Consider the following 17,893-nt stretch of genomic DNA (forward strand, 5'->3'; position numbering starts at 1 on the left):
CTTGATAAATATTATGTATTTATCAAGTAACATATATATAATATATTTCTTAGTTTCAATGTGAATTGAAGGGGTTTGTTCCAAAATACAATATCCATTTTAGGGGGAAATATTTCAATATCTAATCATGCTCTAAAAAGCATCTCATGTCAGTTTTGTGCTATCAACCACTTTAAGACTGTGTGTGACTTATTTTGAAAATGGTGTCTTTTTGGGATAAAACTCTTCATATATTTTGTAACTTTTAAGTCAACACTGCCTCAGCACCATAAGAGACTCCTGATAATTATATTATCATCAGGTCCTGTGCCTGCTGGATTTGCCCATTCAAATGAGATAAAGATCATGTGATCTTGATTTTGAATTTATTTTGTCTTTTGTTCTGTCTTATCTGAAGCCTTTTTGAACAACTTTCTTTGAGGTGGCGCTGTGTTCAAATTTAACAAGGATTTTGCCATGTAAGACAGGTAGACAGGTATGTAAGGCAGGTACAGTAGGCTATGTAAGACAGTAGTTACTATAGAAACACATTTTCTTCTATTTAAGATGGGTTTATCAAGTTAACTTAAACTCAATTCCCAAAGGGACTCGATCAAGCCTTACAGTTCATATAACAAAAACAATATAAGTTCATTATATATTCATCTACATAAGTTGGATATGATCCTAGGTGTTATTATTATTTTAGTCTGTATTTGTATTGTGAGAAATACTGTATATTTGTCGAAACATCCCTCAGAGGAACATGAAATGAAGGTTCAATTCAACAATTAAATTCTTATTTCAACTCACATGAACTCATACTGTAGTAGGCTAATATCACAACATTGTTTGCATTGTGTTGATCACACCTTAAAATCATATTGTACACTTGAAAGAAATGTGCATGCCATCTTCAAACAAATTCAGTTTTGGTTTCCTTTATGTTTTCTATAAAGGTTGAAGAAGCTGACTTCAAAAAAATAATAAATTATTCTGCAAATAAACCACGTTCTTCTTGTGTTGTTGCTTGTTTGTCTCAAATGGCGTGTGTGTGTGTGTGTGTGTGTGTGTGTGTGTGTGTGTGTGTGTGTGTGTGTGTGTGTGTGTGTGTGTGTCTGTGTGTGTGTCTGTGTGTGTGTGCGTGTGTGTGTGTGTGTGCGTGTGCGTGTGCATGCGCAACTGCGCGTGCTAGGTCCGTCAGAATGGGTCAACAATGACACCTTGTGGCCAAACCCTGGTAGGTTTAGATGTGTTGACGGAAGCCTAACATAACACACGTCAACAAATGATACATGTGTGGTCCTAGACCTAGGGTGTAGTAGTGGTCCATGTGTGTGTGTGTACGTGCACTGTTGCATGCGACATTTGCTTGGAGTGGAGGAGAGTGGATTACTCCATTTTATGTCTAATATTTGTGTAGCTCTGTCGTGGTGGGCGATGAGAACGTTGTTGTTTGACGCTATAAATAAAGTAGTTTAAGAGAGAGTTCGACCTCATTTGACATTTAACTGCAGGCTCCCGCCTGCAACAATCTGTGCAATCTGGCAGATAAACAAGTGTAGAGAAGAAAAGCAAGAAAGAATTGTTTTTCTGAAGTTTTTCAAACGTTGAGGAAATATGATCCTGAGGAAATTACAACGAGGAACTCTCCTGTCTCGGGTGAGTTGTGTTCATTTTAGCTATAAATGGCTAACTGTCAACTTAAAAGTCAACTAAAAAGTTGCTCTTGCCTCGGCACTGGACAGGCTGGAAGCAAATGACCATATACAGTATGTATCTATCTGCTGTTATTGTTGTTGTGAGCTAACATTTGAGTATCACGGGCCACAAAACGAACGAATTGATTGCTAGCCTACACCCTTATTTTGCACTTCCTATTTCGATTATGCCCTACACTTTGATTTGATTTGATCAGCAAAGCACAGGAATGGAGCTAAATCTGCACATCTCAGTATTCACTCCAGTTTAGTGCACTGTCGTAACCAAAGTGCAATCGGATACACAAGTCTACTTACACTTTTAAACTTGTCAAGAGTTAGAGTTAGCACTTGCAAGGGCATTTCATTTAAAAACAAGCGACAGTGATGACTCTGCAAAGCCTCTAACACAGTGGTTCCCAAACCTTTTAGCTCGAGACCCCAAAAGAGAAATTTGATGTGCCAAACTTGTGAAAATAGCAGATCTTTTGACAAGTTGTGAGCTCTTTCTAAGTTGTTTTTTTTTCTAATTCATGAAATTTCTTACATTTTTGTTTCATTCAGTTATGAAATTCTTTTGAAAAATGTTTGAATTTGTTTTTAATTTAAAACAAACTGAATTTTGTGGGATTTGTTTTGAAAAAAAAAAGAGTAAGGGATGTTTACTCGCGACCCATAAAAATAGCTCTGCAACCCAGACATGGGTCTGAGCACTAGTCTAGAGCACTGTTTGGGAAACAGTGCTCTAACAGACACACAATCTTCTTCCAGGGGGTGTTGTTGAGACAGGAGCTGTGCTTCTCGACTGTGGTGCCGACCCAGCCAGTGCCTCCGCTGGCACAGACTCTACAATGTTACCTGACAGCCCTGGAGCCCCTTCTGCCCCCGGAGGAGATCCAACATACACGGAAGATACTGCAGCAGTTTGGAAAACCTGGGGGTCTCGGTCAGCATCTGCAGGAGGGGCTGGAGAAAAGATCCAGACACTCCAACAACTGGGTCTGTGAATGTGATATCAGCTTGGGGGAAAATGGGACACGAAAACAAATAAGACACGTCGTTCCGAAAAGAATAAAGAAGAGATTAAAACGTGCAGCAACAACATAATACTTGTCTAATAGGTTGTGTCATTAGTTGATGGGATCCGATCAAACACGTAATTGCAATGCCCCCAATTTGATTCCAGGATTTAAAAAATCCTGCTGTAGAAAGATACCCTGTGTTGGACATTGTTCCCTCAACTTCCTGTGTCTCTCTTCATTCTTATCTAAATTAGGCAAAAAAACTGCCTAACATAATCTTTATGGTATGTAATAATAATGATAATACTTGGCTAAACCAGCTATTCAACTTCTTGTCTTCACCCGAGCCTCTTGAGCTGGGCTGTGTTATTGTGAATAGAGTTGATGTCCTCAGTTGATCTATAGTTGATGTACATTACCTGGTTAGATGCAGCCATGCTGCTTTCTGAAGTATGATCTGTCTTCTCAATAGATTGCAGACTGGTGGGTTCAGTTGGCATATCTGGAGAGCAGACAGCCCCTTCCTGTGCATTCTAACCCGGCCATCTCTCTTCCCAGGAGGGACTATAATGGCTGGAGGTCACAACTTGTGTAAGTGACGGTTCTAGTAAGAGTATATTTATAAACGGTTCTAGTAAGAATCTACATCTACCACCTGTGATGAGGCTTAAGTCTAATTTATTTATATACTCTGTAGTACAGCGGTGCCACTTGGTAAAACATGTCGCTAACAATATGTCGCAATGCAACGCATTAAGCTTTGGTAGTAGTATGTTCTAGTAGTTAGAATAATACACAGAGGGATGAAAATGCCTTCACACGTTTCTGGAATAAGGGCACGGTCACACCGCACTTTTATTTTACCTATGGGGCGGAATCTGCCAATGCTTTGTCAATTCAAATGCGTGGATTCGAGTGAAAGATGTGCAAGACCATGAATCCACGCATTTCCATTAACAAAGCATTGGCAGATTCCGCCCCATAGGAAACTAAACTTTAGAGTGAGATTACAAACTGAGTTAAGGGAATGAATCGGATCTGTGCATAACTGTAGTCCCAGTTTTCAGAAGGTGGCATACTGAAACAGGAAACCAAAGGTATGCCATCTTTTGAAAACTAGGACTACAGTTATGTACAGAGCCTATTGATTTCACCATGGTTTATAAAAAAGAAATCAGACGAGGGCTCTTGGTCAGATTGAAGATTGACATCATCTGAACGTTGTGTGTACCACACACACACACACACACACACACACACACACACACACACACACACACACACACACACACACACACACACACACACACACACACACACACACACACACACACACACATTTTACTTGTGTATATTTACACCTGTTCTTAAAGGCATGACATCATCTCTGGATGTTTTACATTGTGTGTTGACAATGACATCTCCACAACTTACAGAACTGAGTGTTAATGTGGTAACGTGTTTATTACAGCACAGCTGAATGACCTGCTTTTCCACTGCTTTAATCTCTATCTGCACAGGTTTGCATCCAAACTGATCGCTGGAGTACTGGACTTCAAAGCCAAAATCAATACGTAAGTTTAACCTGATTGACACACCAACACCAAATATCGTCTTATACTGTTCCTGACTTCTATCTTTCACTTTTCTCTGGTGCCAGCCAGATGGGTGTGGTCAGATACTTAGAACAATACAATTGCTGCCAGAAAAAAGACAAAAAAAGGTTTTTGGGACTCAAACTGGTTTACCTTTCAGCATACTGTACTTAACCACTGTAAGGGCACGGCCCCACCGCACTTTTATTTTACCTCTGGGGCAGAATCTGCCAATGCTTTGTCAATGCAAATGCATGGATTAATGGTCTTGCGGATTTTTTCCAAGAATCCACACATTTGCATTGACAAAGCATTGGCAGATTCCGCCCCAGAGGTAAAATAAAAGTGCGGTGGGGCCGTGCCCTCAGGTAGCTCTCCACCAAGCAGAATACTACAGATTACTACAGACTGGAAGTTAAATGAAGTCGGGAGACCAGTCGGTTGGAAGGTGTGAAAAAAAAGTTGCTGAATGCGCCTGAGAGCCGACACCGACAGACGGCTACTATGGTGCTAACAATAGCCTATGGCTTGATGTCTTTTTCAACAACAAGCCCGACGGTCGAACTTTCAACGCTTCCCTACAACGACCCGACGTGACAGTGTACATTTCTTACTCTGATCAGACAGACAGACTGACGTTTGCCAGATGGCACTGAAAAAATCATCCTCATCACTTTCTCTGTCCACCTATTTTAGTCATCTAACCTGTTTGGCATGAGCTTGTGTTACTTTGGTGCATGAAGAAAGTCATAATCTAAATTTATATCGCCACAGTGCCAGTACAGTATGTAACTGTATCTGCTAAGTTGTCTGTACGCCAAACACCAGCAGCATGTTAACCTCTTAAACCTTATTACTTTGTTGACTGGGGTCGCCCATGACATGCCCAGGATATGGACGCTAGGGTACAAATGGTTAAAACCTTCCTCTCTGTCTGGAATGTCACATTGCACCTTTTATTCTATTTTTTATTTTTTTATTAATGCAATTGTGAACAATAGCTAAGTCAGAATCCCCAGGTGACCTTGGCTTCCAGTCACATGGGGATATACAATGCGATTATATCGCCTACAGTCTGTCAGTTAGAAGGTTTCTCTTCACTGCACTGTTTGGACCAAATGTATACTGATGTTCTGTTCTTATCGTACTGAACTGTTTACCTTTTACAATATTTGTGTAGATTTTGTCTGTATCATATTCTGTATACACTATTTATTTTCACACCTGTGCAACACAATAGACACACACACACACACACACACACACACACACACACACACACACACACACACACACACACACACACACACACACACACACACACACACACACACACACACACACACACACACACACACACACACACACACACACACACACAGTCTCTCTATGATCCTTTCCATCTGGTCTGTCCCCATCAGAGGTCAGCTTCCTGTGGAATTGATGCGAGGGAAGCCTTTGTGTATGGAGCTGTTTCCACTCCTTTTCTCCTCCTGCCGGATCCCGGGTCCCAAACACGACTACATCGTCCACCACGGGAACACACGACGCTCTCCAACACACATCACAGTGGTCAGAAACTACCAGGTATGACACAAATCTCACTCTGTCGTAAAAAAAAAAAAACACGCTTCAACTTAAGTGATTGACACCCAGCACAATTAAAAAGTACAAGGTAATGGTAAAGTTTCATACATAAAATGTCATAACCTACTGTGAGTAACAGTAACACACTTTGGCCCAAAGTGTGTTACTAGTTACTAGTTTCACTCCACCTCACCCCATTTCACCCCAACCCATCTCACCTCATCCCACCCCATCTCACCTTTGCTTTGCACAAAGTGTGCAAAACACAAGTTGCAGCTACCCTTTTGTGATTTTATGTGTGTACAGGGCCAGACTGGGAACACAGATGAGGGCAGTGTTGATTTTGACAGCAACTTTTGATTTAGTTTCAGTCATTGTCTTTTGAATAAAATTCCATTTAATTTTAGTCATATTTTAGTCATATGAAATGTTTTAGTTTTTGTCTAGTTTTAGTCGACAAAATATCATAAGATTATAGTCGACTAAATCTACATTTGATTTAGTTGACTATAATCTTTTGTGGTGGTGCCTTGATGGCGTCGTACTGGCTGATTTTACACGCGTTGTGAGCTTGTAGATCTGCTATTTTCAGAGCGCAACACCCGAGCGCAACCAAACATAAAATGTCTTGTCTTAGTTATACTGGATCTCTTCTCCACTAGTCCCTCACTAACATTTGAGTCTAGTTTTTATTTGTTTTATTTGACAAAATTGTCAATATATTTAGTCTTAGTTTTAGTCATCGTAGCTTAGCTTTTATTTCGTTTTCGTCAGTGAAAAAGGTAGTTGACGAACATTTTTCGTCATAGTTTTAGTCGACGAAATCAACACTGGGTCAGGGTGTGTAATGTCATTGAAAGTGGCCCCCATGTCTGACACTGCATTTCAACAAAACATAAACTGACGTGTGTCTCTTGCACGAAATTGCAAGAGACACAACTTACAGCTAGATGAACAGTGAAGAATCCAGAGTTTGTATGGGAGCAGGGAAACTGCTTTTGTTACAATAGTTATTATTATTAGTATGATTATCATGTACCAACAGTATTTTTTGCTTCTTCTAGTTCTTCCAGCTGGATGTGTACAACAGTGATGGCTCTCGGATGACAGAGAGTCAGATTCTTGGTCAGCTGCTGAGGATCAGGTCTCAGTCCTGGAAAACTGACAAGGAGCCGATGGGGATTCTGACCAGTGAACATCGTCATACCTGGGGAGCAGCCTACAATCGCTTGATCAAAGGTACACTTGTCGTGATTGTGTGCCCTTGCTTTGTCTCAATGAAGAAGAAATGAAAGGGGGAAAAAGGAGAGTGTGTCGTGCATTTAAGAACCTAACCACTTAATCCCCTTTTAAAAAATTGCTAAAGTAGCCTATCTATGAGCTTACAATGTGCTGCGACACAGGCTATAATGACATGCGCATAATAGAGATACTATGTTGAAAGTGGTTAACACACATATTTTCCTATCCCTCTATGATTTGGGAAAGGCACAGGGGATCGCATATTTTGGGGTTCTTGCACCAGGTCTCAGTCATTGCACCTGGTTAGGGTAAAGACCCATTTACACTGCCATCCAGAACGGATGTGTACAGTATATGCCCACGCTGGATCATAAGAGTCTGTAAGCATGTCTTGTGTGACAATAGAGCCCATGGTGTCACCAAAATCAGTAGGATACATCCTTCAGGGAGCATGAATACTCTCAACAACTCTCAACAACTCCAACTCCAGAATCTTTAGAAAATATCATCTTCTGCCAACTTCAAATGTAGTCAAATAAATGTCCCTTTAGCAGCTGACTGATGCATTTTATTTCTTCCCGTTGTCTTTGGATGATTCAGATAAACTAAACAAAGAATCCGTGCAGGTGATTGAAAAGGGACTTTTCACTCTGTGCTTGGACTCTCCAGTCATGAGGATATCTGATAAGAAGTATGTACCATGCAAGCACGCACACACACAGCACACGCATGCATGCACATACGACACACACACACACACACACACACACACACACACACACACACACACACACACACACACACACACACACACACACACACACACACACACACACACACACACACACACACACTCATGATACCTCTCTTAACTACTATTCATATTCTGTACTGTATAGATGATTTATATATATAATATACTGTATAATACACCACACCAATTTTCTCTCGGTGTGTGTTGCCAACTCCGGGTTTAAAATACATAGATACATATACATATAGGCTGCCATGCATGCAGGATAAAAAGCTTTATATTTGAAGTCACTTAATATTCATATTGATAGTTTAGTCAACTGTTTCAATGTGTGTAATTTAATGTCCGTTTCACCTGTGTAAGTCCAGTTCTCCATGTGCACTGTTGGCAGTCCTGTATTAATTGTTAAGGGTTTTACGGTTATGGGTTGTCAGCCCAGTATAATTCCTTGTATCGTATACGTTGTCAGGTATGCAAGTCGAAAGGCAGCCCAGATTCTTCATGGAGGAGGGACATTCTCTAATAGTGGCAATCGCTGGTTTGACAAAACCCTGCAGGTGAGCAAGTCATATCTACTAAAAAGATTAGGTTTTTATTGTCGTAGAGGCTCATTTATAATTTGTCAAACAACAGGACCACAGTGGAAAAATCCCTTAGGGCTTTTTGTGTTATCGTTTTAGCACCATTGTATAATCGTACCACTGTACTATTTGCAAAATGTTAATAAAGTATTCAATCAATCAAACACTTTCTGTATAATAACAGACATTATAAATTCGCTTTTATAGTCGATGTAGGGTTCACATTGTCCTTTATCAATGTGTAACAGTGTGTGAAGCCTGATTTATATGTGGTTGTGCACTAGTGTTGTACGCTGAAAGTAGCCGATCTACAATCTCACAACACGTAGCCATGCGATGCTTTGTGAGATTGTAGATAGGCTATTTTCGGCACTTGACCCCGGCGCACAACTAAGTTGGATCCAGGAACACAAACTGCAGGGAAATAAATAGTATATTTTTTCTTTTTACTACAAAACCTCAAATACAGAGGAAACGTCCATGATTAAGTCAATAGTTTGTCTCGTTGTGGTTGCGTAGTTTGTGGTGGGTGAGGATGGATCCTGGGGTCTTCTGTATGAACAAGCCACTGCTGAAGGTCCACCGATTGCAATGCTACTGGATCACATACTGGAGTACTGGTGAGACAGTGAATGTTTTTTATTTTATTTTGGTTTCTGTGTTTATTCACTACTCCCTTCTCTAATACAGTGCTTCTCAAAGTGTGGTCCAGGCCCAGGGGTCCTTGAGGATGTTCCAGGGGGTCCCCAGAAAAATGAACAGTTTAATGTCACTATTATTTCACTGGCTAGAAGTTAGCCCAATGAGAGAAAGTATAAGAATGACTATTCAGATCATAGGTTTCTCTCTCCCTACCTACAGTGTTGTAGAATGTAGTACTAAATCTAATCTAACAAAACAAAAGTGTCCAGTGTCCCTGACACAAAATCTTTTTAAATGGGGGTCTGCGGTCTAATACCTATCAATATGGGGTTCATTGACATGAAATAGTTTGAGAACCACTGCTCTATTATGTTTATACATTCTGTTAATTGAGTATTAGTAGCAGAGAGAATGAATCCTATATTAAAATGGCGTAGAGGGTGGGTGGACGGACCACGGTCACAAACGTAATATCTGGACTTTCGAGGCACACCGTTGATCCAATCCGCACCAAACTTTGCACAAACACTGTTCAGGGGCCTGCCATGACAGTAGTGGCATACCAAGGGCCACCCTGGTATGGGGCTGTTCAGGGGTCTGCCATGAATATTGTCGCATAAAAAAAACTAAATTGCACACATACTGTATGGGGACTACAGCAGTGTTTAACACTTCAAATGGCTATACTCGGTGACCATTGCTCTGATCAGTGCAATATACTGTAGGGCTGGATTTTAAGGCAGCGTAGCCTGTAATTTTATAATGTGGTACAAATGCAATCATTCACATTTGGGTGAAGTTGTCAATAGAACATAATGGAAATATACAGTATTTACATGATGCATCACCGCGATCATAAACCAGGGCGGATTATTCCTTACTACATTTTAATTGGATACATTTTCTGTCGATTGACTAGTTGGTTAGTTCACGCTAATCTCATTAGATTTTCCCTATGTTTCCAGTGAGCAGCCAGACCCCAAGAGAGCTCCATTAATTCCACTACCAATGCCAAAGAAGCTTTACTTCAACATCGACCGAGACATCAAACGGGACATCGAACATGCCAAGCAAAACCTGGATATGTAAGTTACTATTTTCTCCACCTCACCTCAGCCTTGTGAACAGTCTAGGTGTGCCAGTGTGAGTATAATGCAGGGTTTGTCATACACAGTCAAATCCTTATTATTCATTTAGCTCAGAAGGGTGTACAAATGGTACCAAATGTCCCTTTGGTTCAACAAACTCATTCGATTCAACAAAGTCAAAAGTCATAATGAATGGAACCAAATGGACGACCATTTGGTTCCATTCGTACACTCTTTTGAGTTAAGTGAACACTATTGATGTTACTGTGTACTGTGTATGATATGTATGAATGTGTTTCAGACCAGTTTTCACTTGGGGATTGTCAAAGCGTATCTAATATGGTACATTTTGTGTTGGTGTAATGACATTGACATCAGGTGAAGTCAGGACACTTGTGGTCGTAAAGAAGGAACAGCCCCGCCACGGGTGCAAGCGCCACTGTGTTTGTGTGTTTGACTCTGAAATCCAGCACCCGCAAAGACAGTGATAAAACACAGTCTATTGTTAAGCCTCACAGCCTCAATGGTATCCTTTCACTGTATCTCAAAGTCACCGAAGCATAACTCAGGCTTTAGTGTGATTAGCAGTGTTGTGCTATTTTTAGAAGTGGGTGAGTGCACCTCAGCACATCTTGATTTGTGTGATTACTCTGTACTGTATATAACAATTCCTGTTTGTTTATAAATGTCCCGCCTTTATAAATGTTTATGAATTTAAAATAAATGACAGGGGTGGTTACATTAAAAAACTATTACATTGCTTTGTACAAATCATATCACACCACAATACTTCATTAAAGAGAGACTGACTTGTCTTTTCTGAGTATCTTTAACCCCTGTGGCATTTCATTCATTGGACAGACCAAAATAAACATGCAGTCATACAGTAAATCAATCATGTTTACTATTTGACAGTGAACACGTACGTAAACTGGTAGGCTACATTAAAAGCATACCATGAGATCCAGGTCAAATTAGGTCAAATCTGACAGTCTTGCAGTTTGCACCTGCTTTTGGTTGTCCTAAATGGTTCAGAACCATAACAACATTAAAGGGAGTTGGTTTTCAAACCAGTATCGCATTAATGTGAGACTGTTCCCTTTTATGACCTGCAGGGGGCGATGATGACCATCCACAGACAAGATCAATTTTATAGACCAATTATTTGTTTACTAACATTGAGACTGGACGCACAGGTGATAGTTTCACGCAATTAATTCCCAACCTGTTGTATTGGTGTGCGCTGGTTTCAGCACACCCCAACCCCCTCTTGTGTGTTGGCTGGTGAGGCGCGTCCTAGCAAGACCTGATAGAATGGGTTTCATTGCGCCCATACTGGTTGCGCGCATACTCAGTGTGACGTCGTCTGTTAAGGGGTCTATAAACTGATTGATTGATTGATTGATTGATTCGATTTTTTTTTCTTTTTCAAATAATCAACTGAATGAATTGACCAAAAGCAAAATCCTATTCTTAGAAGTGTAAGGAGCGCTGCACCCTTGCATCCAACGCCCACCCCTCTACAACCCTGACGATTAGAGAGAATGTCCCATAAATAAAATGTCACAGGCTAGATTGCAGCAGCAGACAGTCTGTCAACAGTGTGTGTCAAATAACAGCACTGTTGTTGTTTCAAAGTGTCTGTTGTTGTTTCAAAGTGTCCCTGAGCAAGGCTCAGCTAACTGCTGACCTTGTGCTGCCATCTTCTGCCATCACCATGCATATTACTATTCCACTTTACACATACTGTAACATATCAGGCCTTGTAAAATACCTGCTCATTCTGTTCAGATTTGTATTTCCCTGGGATCAAAGTGTTCCCTACATTTCTATGAGCAGTATATTTGTCCACAGTTGTCTGAGTAGGACAACCTTTAGATAATTTAGCTTCCACAGTGCCCAAATATTCGTCTGTTATACTGCCAACGGGCACCACTGGTACTACAGGCAACGTAGTTGAACGTACACGTCGGGCTGACGGTGAATGTCGACTGCACGGACGGAAAAACTGGAGCCCTAAGTGACGGAGGGGGAGTAAAAAACGACAACGCAAGGAGCGCCGGCGCTCGTTACGTATCCTTACGTCCGATAATGAATGATACTTAAGCCTTCCCCTAAATACACTTTTAGTTTGGAAGAGATTATGATTGAACAATATGACAGCAGTTTAAAAGAGTCACAGCTAAACATTTTTAAGCTTGTGGGATTTGAGGTAGCTCGTTTTGTAAATTAATATGCACCTATATTGGTGTATATTCTGAGGAAATATATAAACATGAAACGTGGTTGTGTTATTGTACTGCACAAATGAGAAAACTTAAATTACTTAAGGATCTGCCATTAGTAATAAAAAATTATAATTATTGCAATTTCCCACAGACTCATCAATGACCTTGACGTGAATGTATTTAACTTCAAGAGGTTTGGGAAGGAACTTCCTAAACAACACAATCTCAGCCCCAATGCCTTCATCCAGGTGGCTCTTCAGCTGGCTTACTACAGGTCAGTCTGTGTGTCTGTCGGACTGCCTACCTATCTATGCATCAGTTATTCACATTTATTTCATGAAAAATATAATTGTTTATTTCTTTAACCACATGAACTCTAGCGTCCCAGTTCTGAGGTGAACATACAGCGAAAATAGCCGATCTACAAACTCACAACATGCGCTTGTAGATCGGTTATTTTGGGCAAAGAGATTTGGTGTACAGAAAATAGGACCGGGCCCAGTATAGACCCCTGGGGGATTCCGGTCAATTAAGTATATGGGATTTACGTGGTTAAACTTCTTGTGTTTTCATGTTTGTTGTGCAAATGCTTTATGCAGAACCACACCACTTGTCAAAGGCATTGATTTATAAACCAGAAGCACTGCAGAAAATGCACTCACTGTATACTTGAATAATGATGGTTGGCATTCTGCACCTTTATTTTATACCATATTCCTTATTTTATACTCCATCGTACGATGGTGTCGCTCGCCGAAGGTAACCGATCTACAAACGCATTGTGAACTTATAGATCGGCTATTTTGGGCAAGCAACACATCATACATGATAAATGAAGCTCTTTCTGTTCTGCTTGTTACCAGAGTGCACAATGAAGTCTGTCCTGCCTGTGACATCGCCACCCAGAGGATGTTCAGGGGAGGACGCACAGAATTCATCCGCTCCCCCACCAACCAAACACTTAAGTTCCTCCTGGCCTTTGATGATCCAGAGGTTTCGGTGAGGGACTTTAAATCAGTCACGCAATGACACTTTTATTTCATAGGCTGTCAAATGATCTAAATCAGAAAATAACAGAGGAAAGAAGGATGAATTCATGTTGAACATGCTGTGTTGCAGCGGGAAGCAAAGCTCCAACTGCTTCGCGAGGCTGTGGACGCTTACACTGCTCTGACACAGAAGGTAAAACTAATTTGGGATATTGTTCTGCCCTGTATTTAGCCGTTAATGCTGTATTTATTGACTTATAGAAAATGCTGGCTTCTTGTTGCTTGTCACCTGCCCATTTCTAACACTATCTCATACCCATGTATGTTTACTGATGTGCGCACCTTGATACATACACTCATACACATGCAAAGGAAGACAAAGACGGGTGGCAGGATTTCTTCTAAGGACAGAAACAGTTGTTCTACTGAAAACTATTCTAAATTCTTCAACTTCCGTGTTTAAATCTGATTTTATGTCCTGATTCCATCTGCGTTTTCCACATTATGGAAATCATAGGCTATATAGTTGCATGTACTGTATATAATAGTGCACTTGTAAACCAAGCCTGTTATTACCAGCTAACAGTTGTTACTGTGCATTTTAGATATGAGGTTTTGTTTCTGTTCTCTACAGGCTCTGATGGGTCAGGGCATCGACCTCCACCTGTTGGGACTAAAACTTCAGGCAATTGAAGAAGGCCTCAGCATCCCTAAGATCTTCATGGACACAGCGTACGGCCTGGCAACCCACTGGAGGCTCCGAACAGGACAGGTTTGTGCGTGTGTGTGTGTGTGTGTGTGTGTGTGTGTGTGTGTGTGTGTGTTAAAACAATGTATTAATTCATCTAACAGACAGATACTCATCACCAAGTGCTTTACAGAGTAGCAATTGATAGATACATACAGAGAAGGAGGAATCAAGAAAGATACAACACATATCTTTAAACATGAGGCCATAAGTCTAAAAATCGGTAATTGTATGGTTGTTTTGTTGCACATGACTCTTATTGTTCCATATTTACTGTCTCACCAAGTTGGAAGTTCCTGCTTAAATGTTAACTTCTCCAGATGCGTCCATACACATATAACATGTCGATTTGATGATTGCCATTAACAACAGTATGACTGGAACAAGTATAAAGAGAGAACATTCTATATAGCCGACACTGTGGCTCAATAATGAATACATTTTTAACCAGTTATTTGGCCCGCACTGAAATGTCATCAACTTGTCTGATGCCATTCATTCTCCTCTTTCATTAGGTGCCTGCTAACACAGACAGTGTAATGTGCTTCGGACCCCTTGTTCCTGACGGCTATGCCATTTGCTACAACCCCCAGGCAGACCATGTGCACTTCTCCATAACCGCCTTCAACTGCTGTGAGGAGACTCATGCAGAAACACTAGCACTGACCCTGAAAGACACCTTGTGTCAGCTCCAAGAACTACTGCAGCCTACTGTGTAGAACTGCTGCGACTATGTGCAGTGTGTCTGTCAGTGTTTCCCAACCTGGGGTATTGGCACCCCTTAGGGGGGCGCACCAACATCACTGAGGGATGTAAGGCCTTTGCTGTTTGGAGGTACCGTAGTCCAAAATTTTACACAAATCATAGCTAGCTCCCACATGTAACATCATTGTGAAGCACACTAATTATTATTCAATATTATTATTTTTATTCCTTTAAAAAATAGCGGATCTCAGCATCGCAATGCAACGCATTTTGAACTTTTAGATCGGCTATTTTCGCTATTCGCCGTACAAGTATAGGGCTTAAGAGTTTAACATGTCTGAAAAACACACATGCATGTGCGCGCGCGCTCTTGGGTCTCAGCTTTGCCCGATGTAAGAAGGGGGGCTCCAAGGAAAAAAGGTTGGGAACCACTGATCTATGTGCTGTGTGCTGGGTGTCTGTGTATCTACAGTATGTGCTGTGTGTCTGACCAAATCAATAATCTACTTTAGATTTGGATGTAAAGATAGACAGATAGACCTTTATTGATCCCCAAATGCAGGTGTCGTAGCAACACTGCAGAAGGCATGAAACAAGAAACAAGACTGATACAGGTCAGAGTAGAGATAACTCAGATTCAAATAAAAAATCTAATCAAATATGACCAAGGCAGTTAATTTCTTATTAATGACTCAAAATGAACAAGTATGGTATAAACAAAACATATGTAATAACTCATTATTGTATAATGACTGGTAATTACTGAATAATATACATGTAAAATGGGCACTTTTACTAATAGTCATACTTGAATAAATACTTTGGTAAGGAGTGATAGATAACAATGTCCAATTATTTACCTGGTCACCTGGGCTGTCTTAAAAGCTCTATGTACCCAGTTAACATTACCCTTGGAACGGGTTGTTGGCTTTCTCTGAACGCGTGAGTTAAAAGTAGATATTACTCAAACCTGTGTCTTTGATGTTTTTTTATTATACTAACATTACAATACGAACATACAACACACTTCAGTCTATTACTAAAGTACCACTACTATGGAACGTCAGTCAGTACCACAAGTCAGTACAAGACCCCTAAGTCAGTCTAACTAGTAGTCTCACGTTCTACTAGGTTTAGCCTAATCAGGTTCAGGTATAGTCAGCCTAAACAGGTTTAGTCAGGTAATAAAACCTAGGAAAGGAAACACAAGCAACACAACAACAAATTACATTACTGACATGAACCTACGCATCAAGTATAAATACATCAGAAATATAATCATCATTCATCATCCGCGTCCAAACCAAATGTCGAATCTGACTTGCTTTAGTAGTAGGAAGTAGTATTAGAAATTTAGGAGTAACATAAATTTCCCACAAGGCATTTGGGTTCAAGAACCTTCCAGGTTACACTGAGTGGTCTAATCATGCTCTTGCAAGACCCTCTAATCTTCCGCTTGTTAATCATTTCACTGGTCTTTTGTCTTAAATGACTCAACTCAGGCTGCAGAACTGTTCTCTAATAGTGGCTACTGTCCTTATCTGATCTAATCAATCAACTCTTTCCTGTTTCTCTCATGCAACCCCCACGTCATATCCTCTGCTTTGGATTCACTTTAGTTTATACAATTTTAAGTAAGCAGAAAATACATGCATATAACATGGCAATAATTATACGCAAACTTCCATTGCTGGAAGGCCCGGATAATTCTACAAACAACTAGAACATGTGCTCCTCGGAGCACAGGTCTCCGCCAGTACTGTTCCTGATTAATCCTGTCTTACCTATTTATATTACATATTGTCACGTGTCACTTGACCAATGTTAGCTTGATCCTGTTAGCTTGACCAATGTTACCTCACTTCCAAAAACATAAATGTTTTTTGGAAGTGACACACCTATTTATAGGATTTTATTTCGTCATGCGTCTCGCTAGCCAATCAAAAGCATTGGTGACAATTGACCAATGTTAGCTTGGCTAGGGACACACAGCGTGACGGGAACGAAAACATACTCTCCACCATGCCTTCGGCCTGGCGGAGACAATGATGAATACTTTGGTAAGGAGTGATAGATAACAATGACAGTTTTTAAGTTACAACAGCCAGATGGATATTATAATACAATAGCTGGTGATTACATATATTTTACTCTCATACTTACTAATTTTTCAGAGTGAATGTCCAGACCCTTTTACCAAACCCTTTTAAAAGTTGTTAAATCAGTTTTCCATCCACAGGAACATTTGTGCATTTTTTTTACTTGACTTGACTTGTCTCCTAATGCATGCCGACCTAGTACACAACATTATTTCAGTTTTCAGAGAGCATTAAGAATGTCCGACTTCCAAGTAGGCTACTTGGTTCTGAGGTGCTAATGTTTCATTATGGATGCTCCTATTTCGACTTCTAAGTGCTAGCATGAGCTAAGTTAAGGAAACAAACTGCATTATATAGGTTAATGTGTCAACATTCTTGGAGGTGTATTATATGAATGCTTACGAAAGTGAAATGGACAGTATACTGTAGCTTGCCAAAGAAGCCAACATCACTCTTTTACACACTAAGCATGTCTTCATTCAAATTAACTTCAACATCTTGAGAAGCCATGAAATTACCACAAAATTGATTGCATTGCTTTTTCAGTTGGAATAATGTTCAACCAGCCATTTTGTGTAGCCAGCCATCAGATGTTGGAAAGGACCAAATGCAAGCAAAGCTTGCCATTGTTAAAGGTTGTAAGAAATGAGAGGTATTTTTGTTCTGTTCTGTTTTGCACTCCCTGTTGGACTAGAAGAACCAGATCTTCTGGATGTTCGCGCTTTTTTATGAAATGTATGTAAACCTGCTTTTTTCCATGGAGAAGGATGCTGTTATACTATTCTATATTTGCTTGCATACTGGTCAATTAAATCCGTTGGATTTATTAAGATACTGTGGCTTTCTTTTATTGCCCCAGCCCCACACACAGACTAACCACACACACACACACACACACACACACACACACACACACACACACACACACACACAT

The 17,893-nt window shown here is 40.4% G+C and overlaps 1 protein-coding gene across 1 annotated transcript; it reads left to right on the plus strand.

Annotated features, from left to right (window-relative positions):
* Positions 1 to 1,282: 1,282 nt before the first annotated feature.
* Positions 1,283 to 17,781, plus strand: cratb (carnitine O-acetyltransferase b). Its single transcript, XM_084081094.1, has 15 exons — positions 1,283 to 1,641; positions 2,451 to 2,678; positions 3,174 to 3,292; positions 4,222 to 4,275; positions 5,718 to 5,883; positions 6,948 to 7,122; positions 7,726 to 7,816; positions 8,349 to 8,436; positions 8,980 to 9,080; positions 10,068 to 10,187; positions 12,570 to 12,692; positions 13,282 to 13,417; positions 13,538 to 13,600; positions 14,042 to 14,179; positions 14,671 to 17,781. The coding sequence occupies exons 1-15, from the start codon at positions 1,600 to 1,602 to the stop codon at positions 14,872 to 14,874; spliced, it is 1,848 nt and encodes a 615-aa protein (XP_083937220.1). The 5' UTR covers positions 1,283 to 1,599; the 3' UTR covers positions 14,875 to 17,781.
* The last annotated feature ends 112 nt before the right edge of the window (positions 17,782 to 17,893 follow it).

This window comes from Gymnoscopelus microlampas (assembly GCF_963454915.1).
Source record: "Gymnoscopelus microlampas genome assembly, chromosome: 15".
In the NCBI taxonomy this organism is placed as follows: Eukaryota; Metazoa; Chordata; class Actinopteri; order Myctophiformes; family Myctophidae; genus Gymnoscopelus; species Gymnoscopelus microlampas.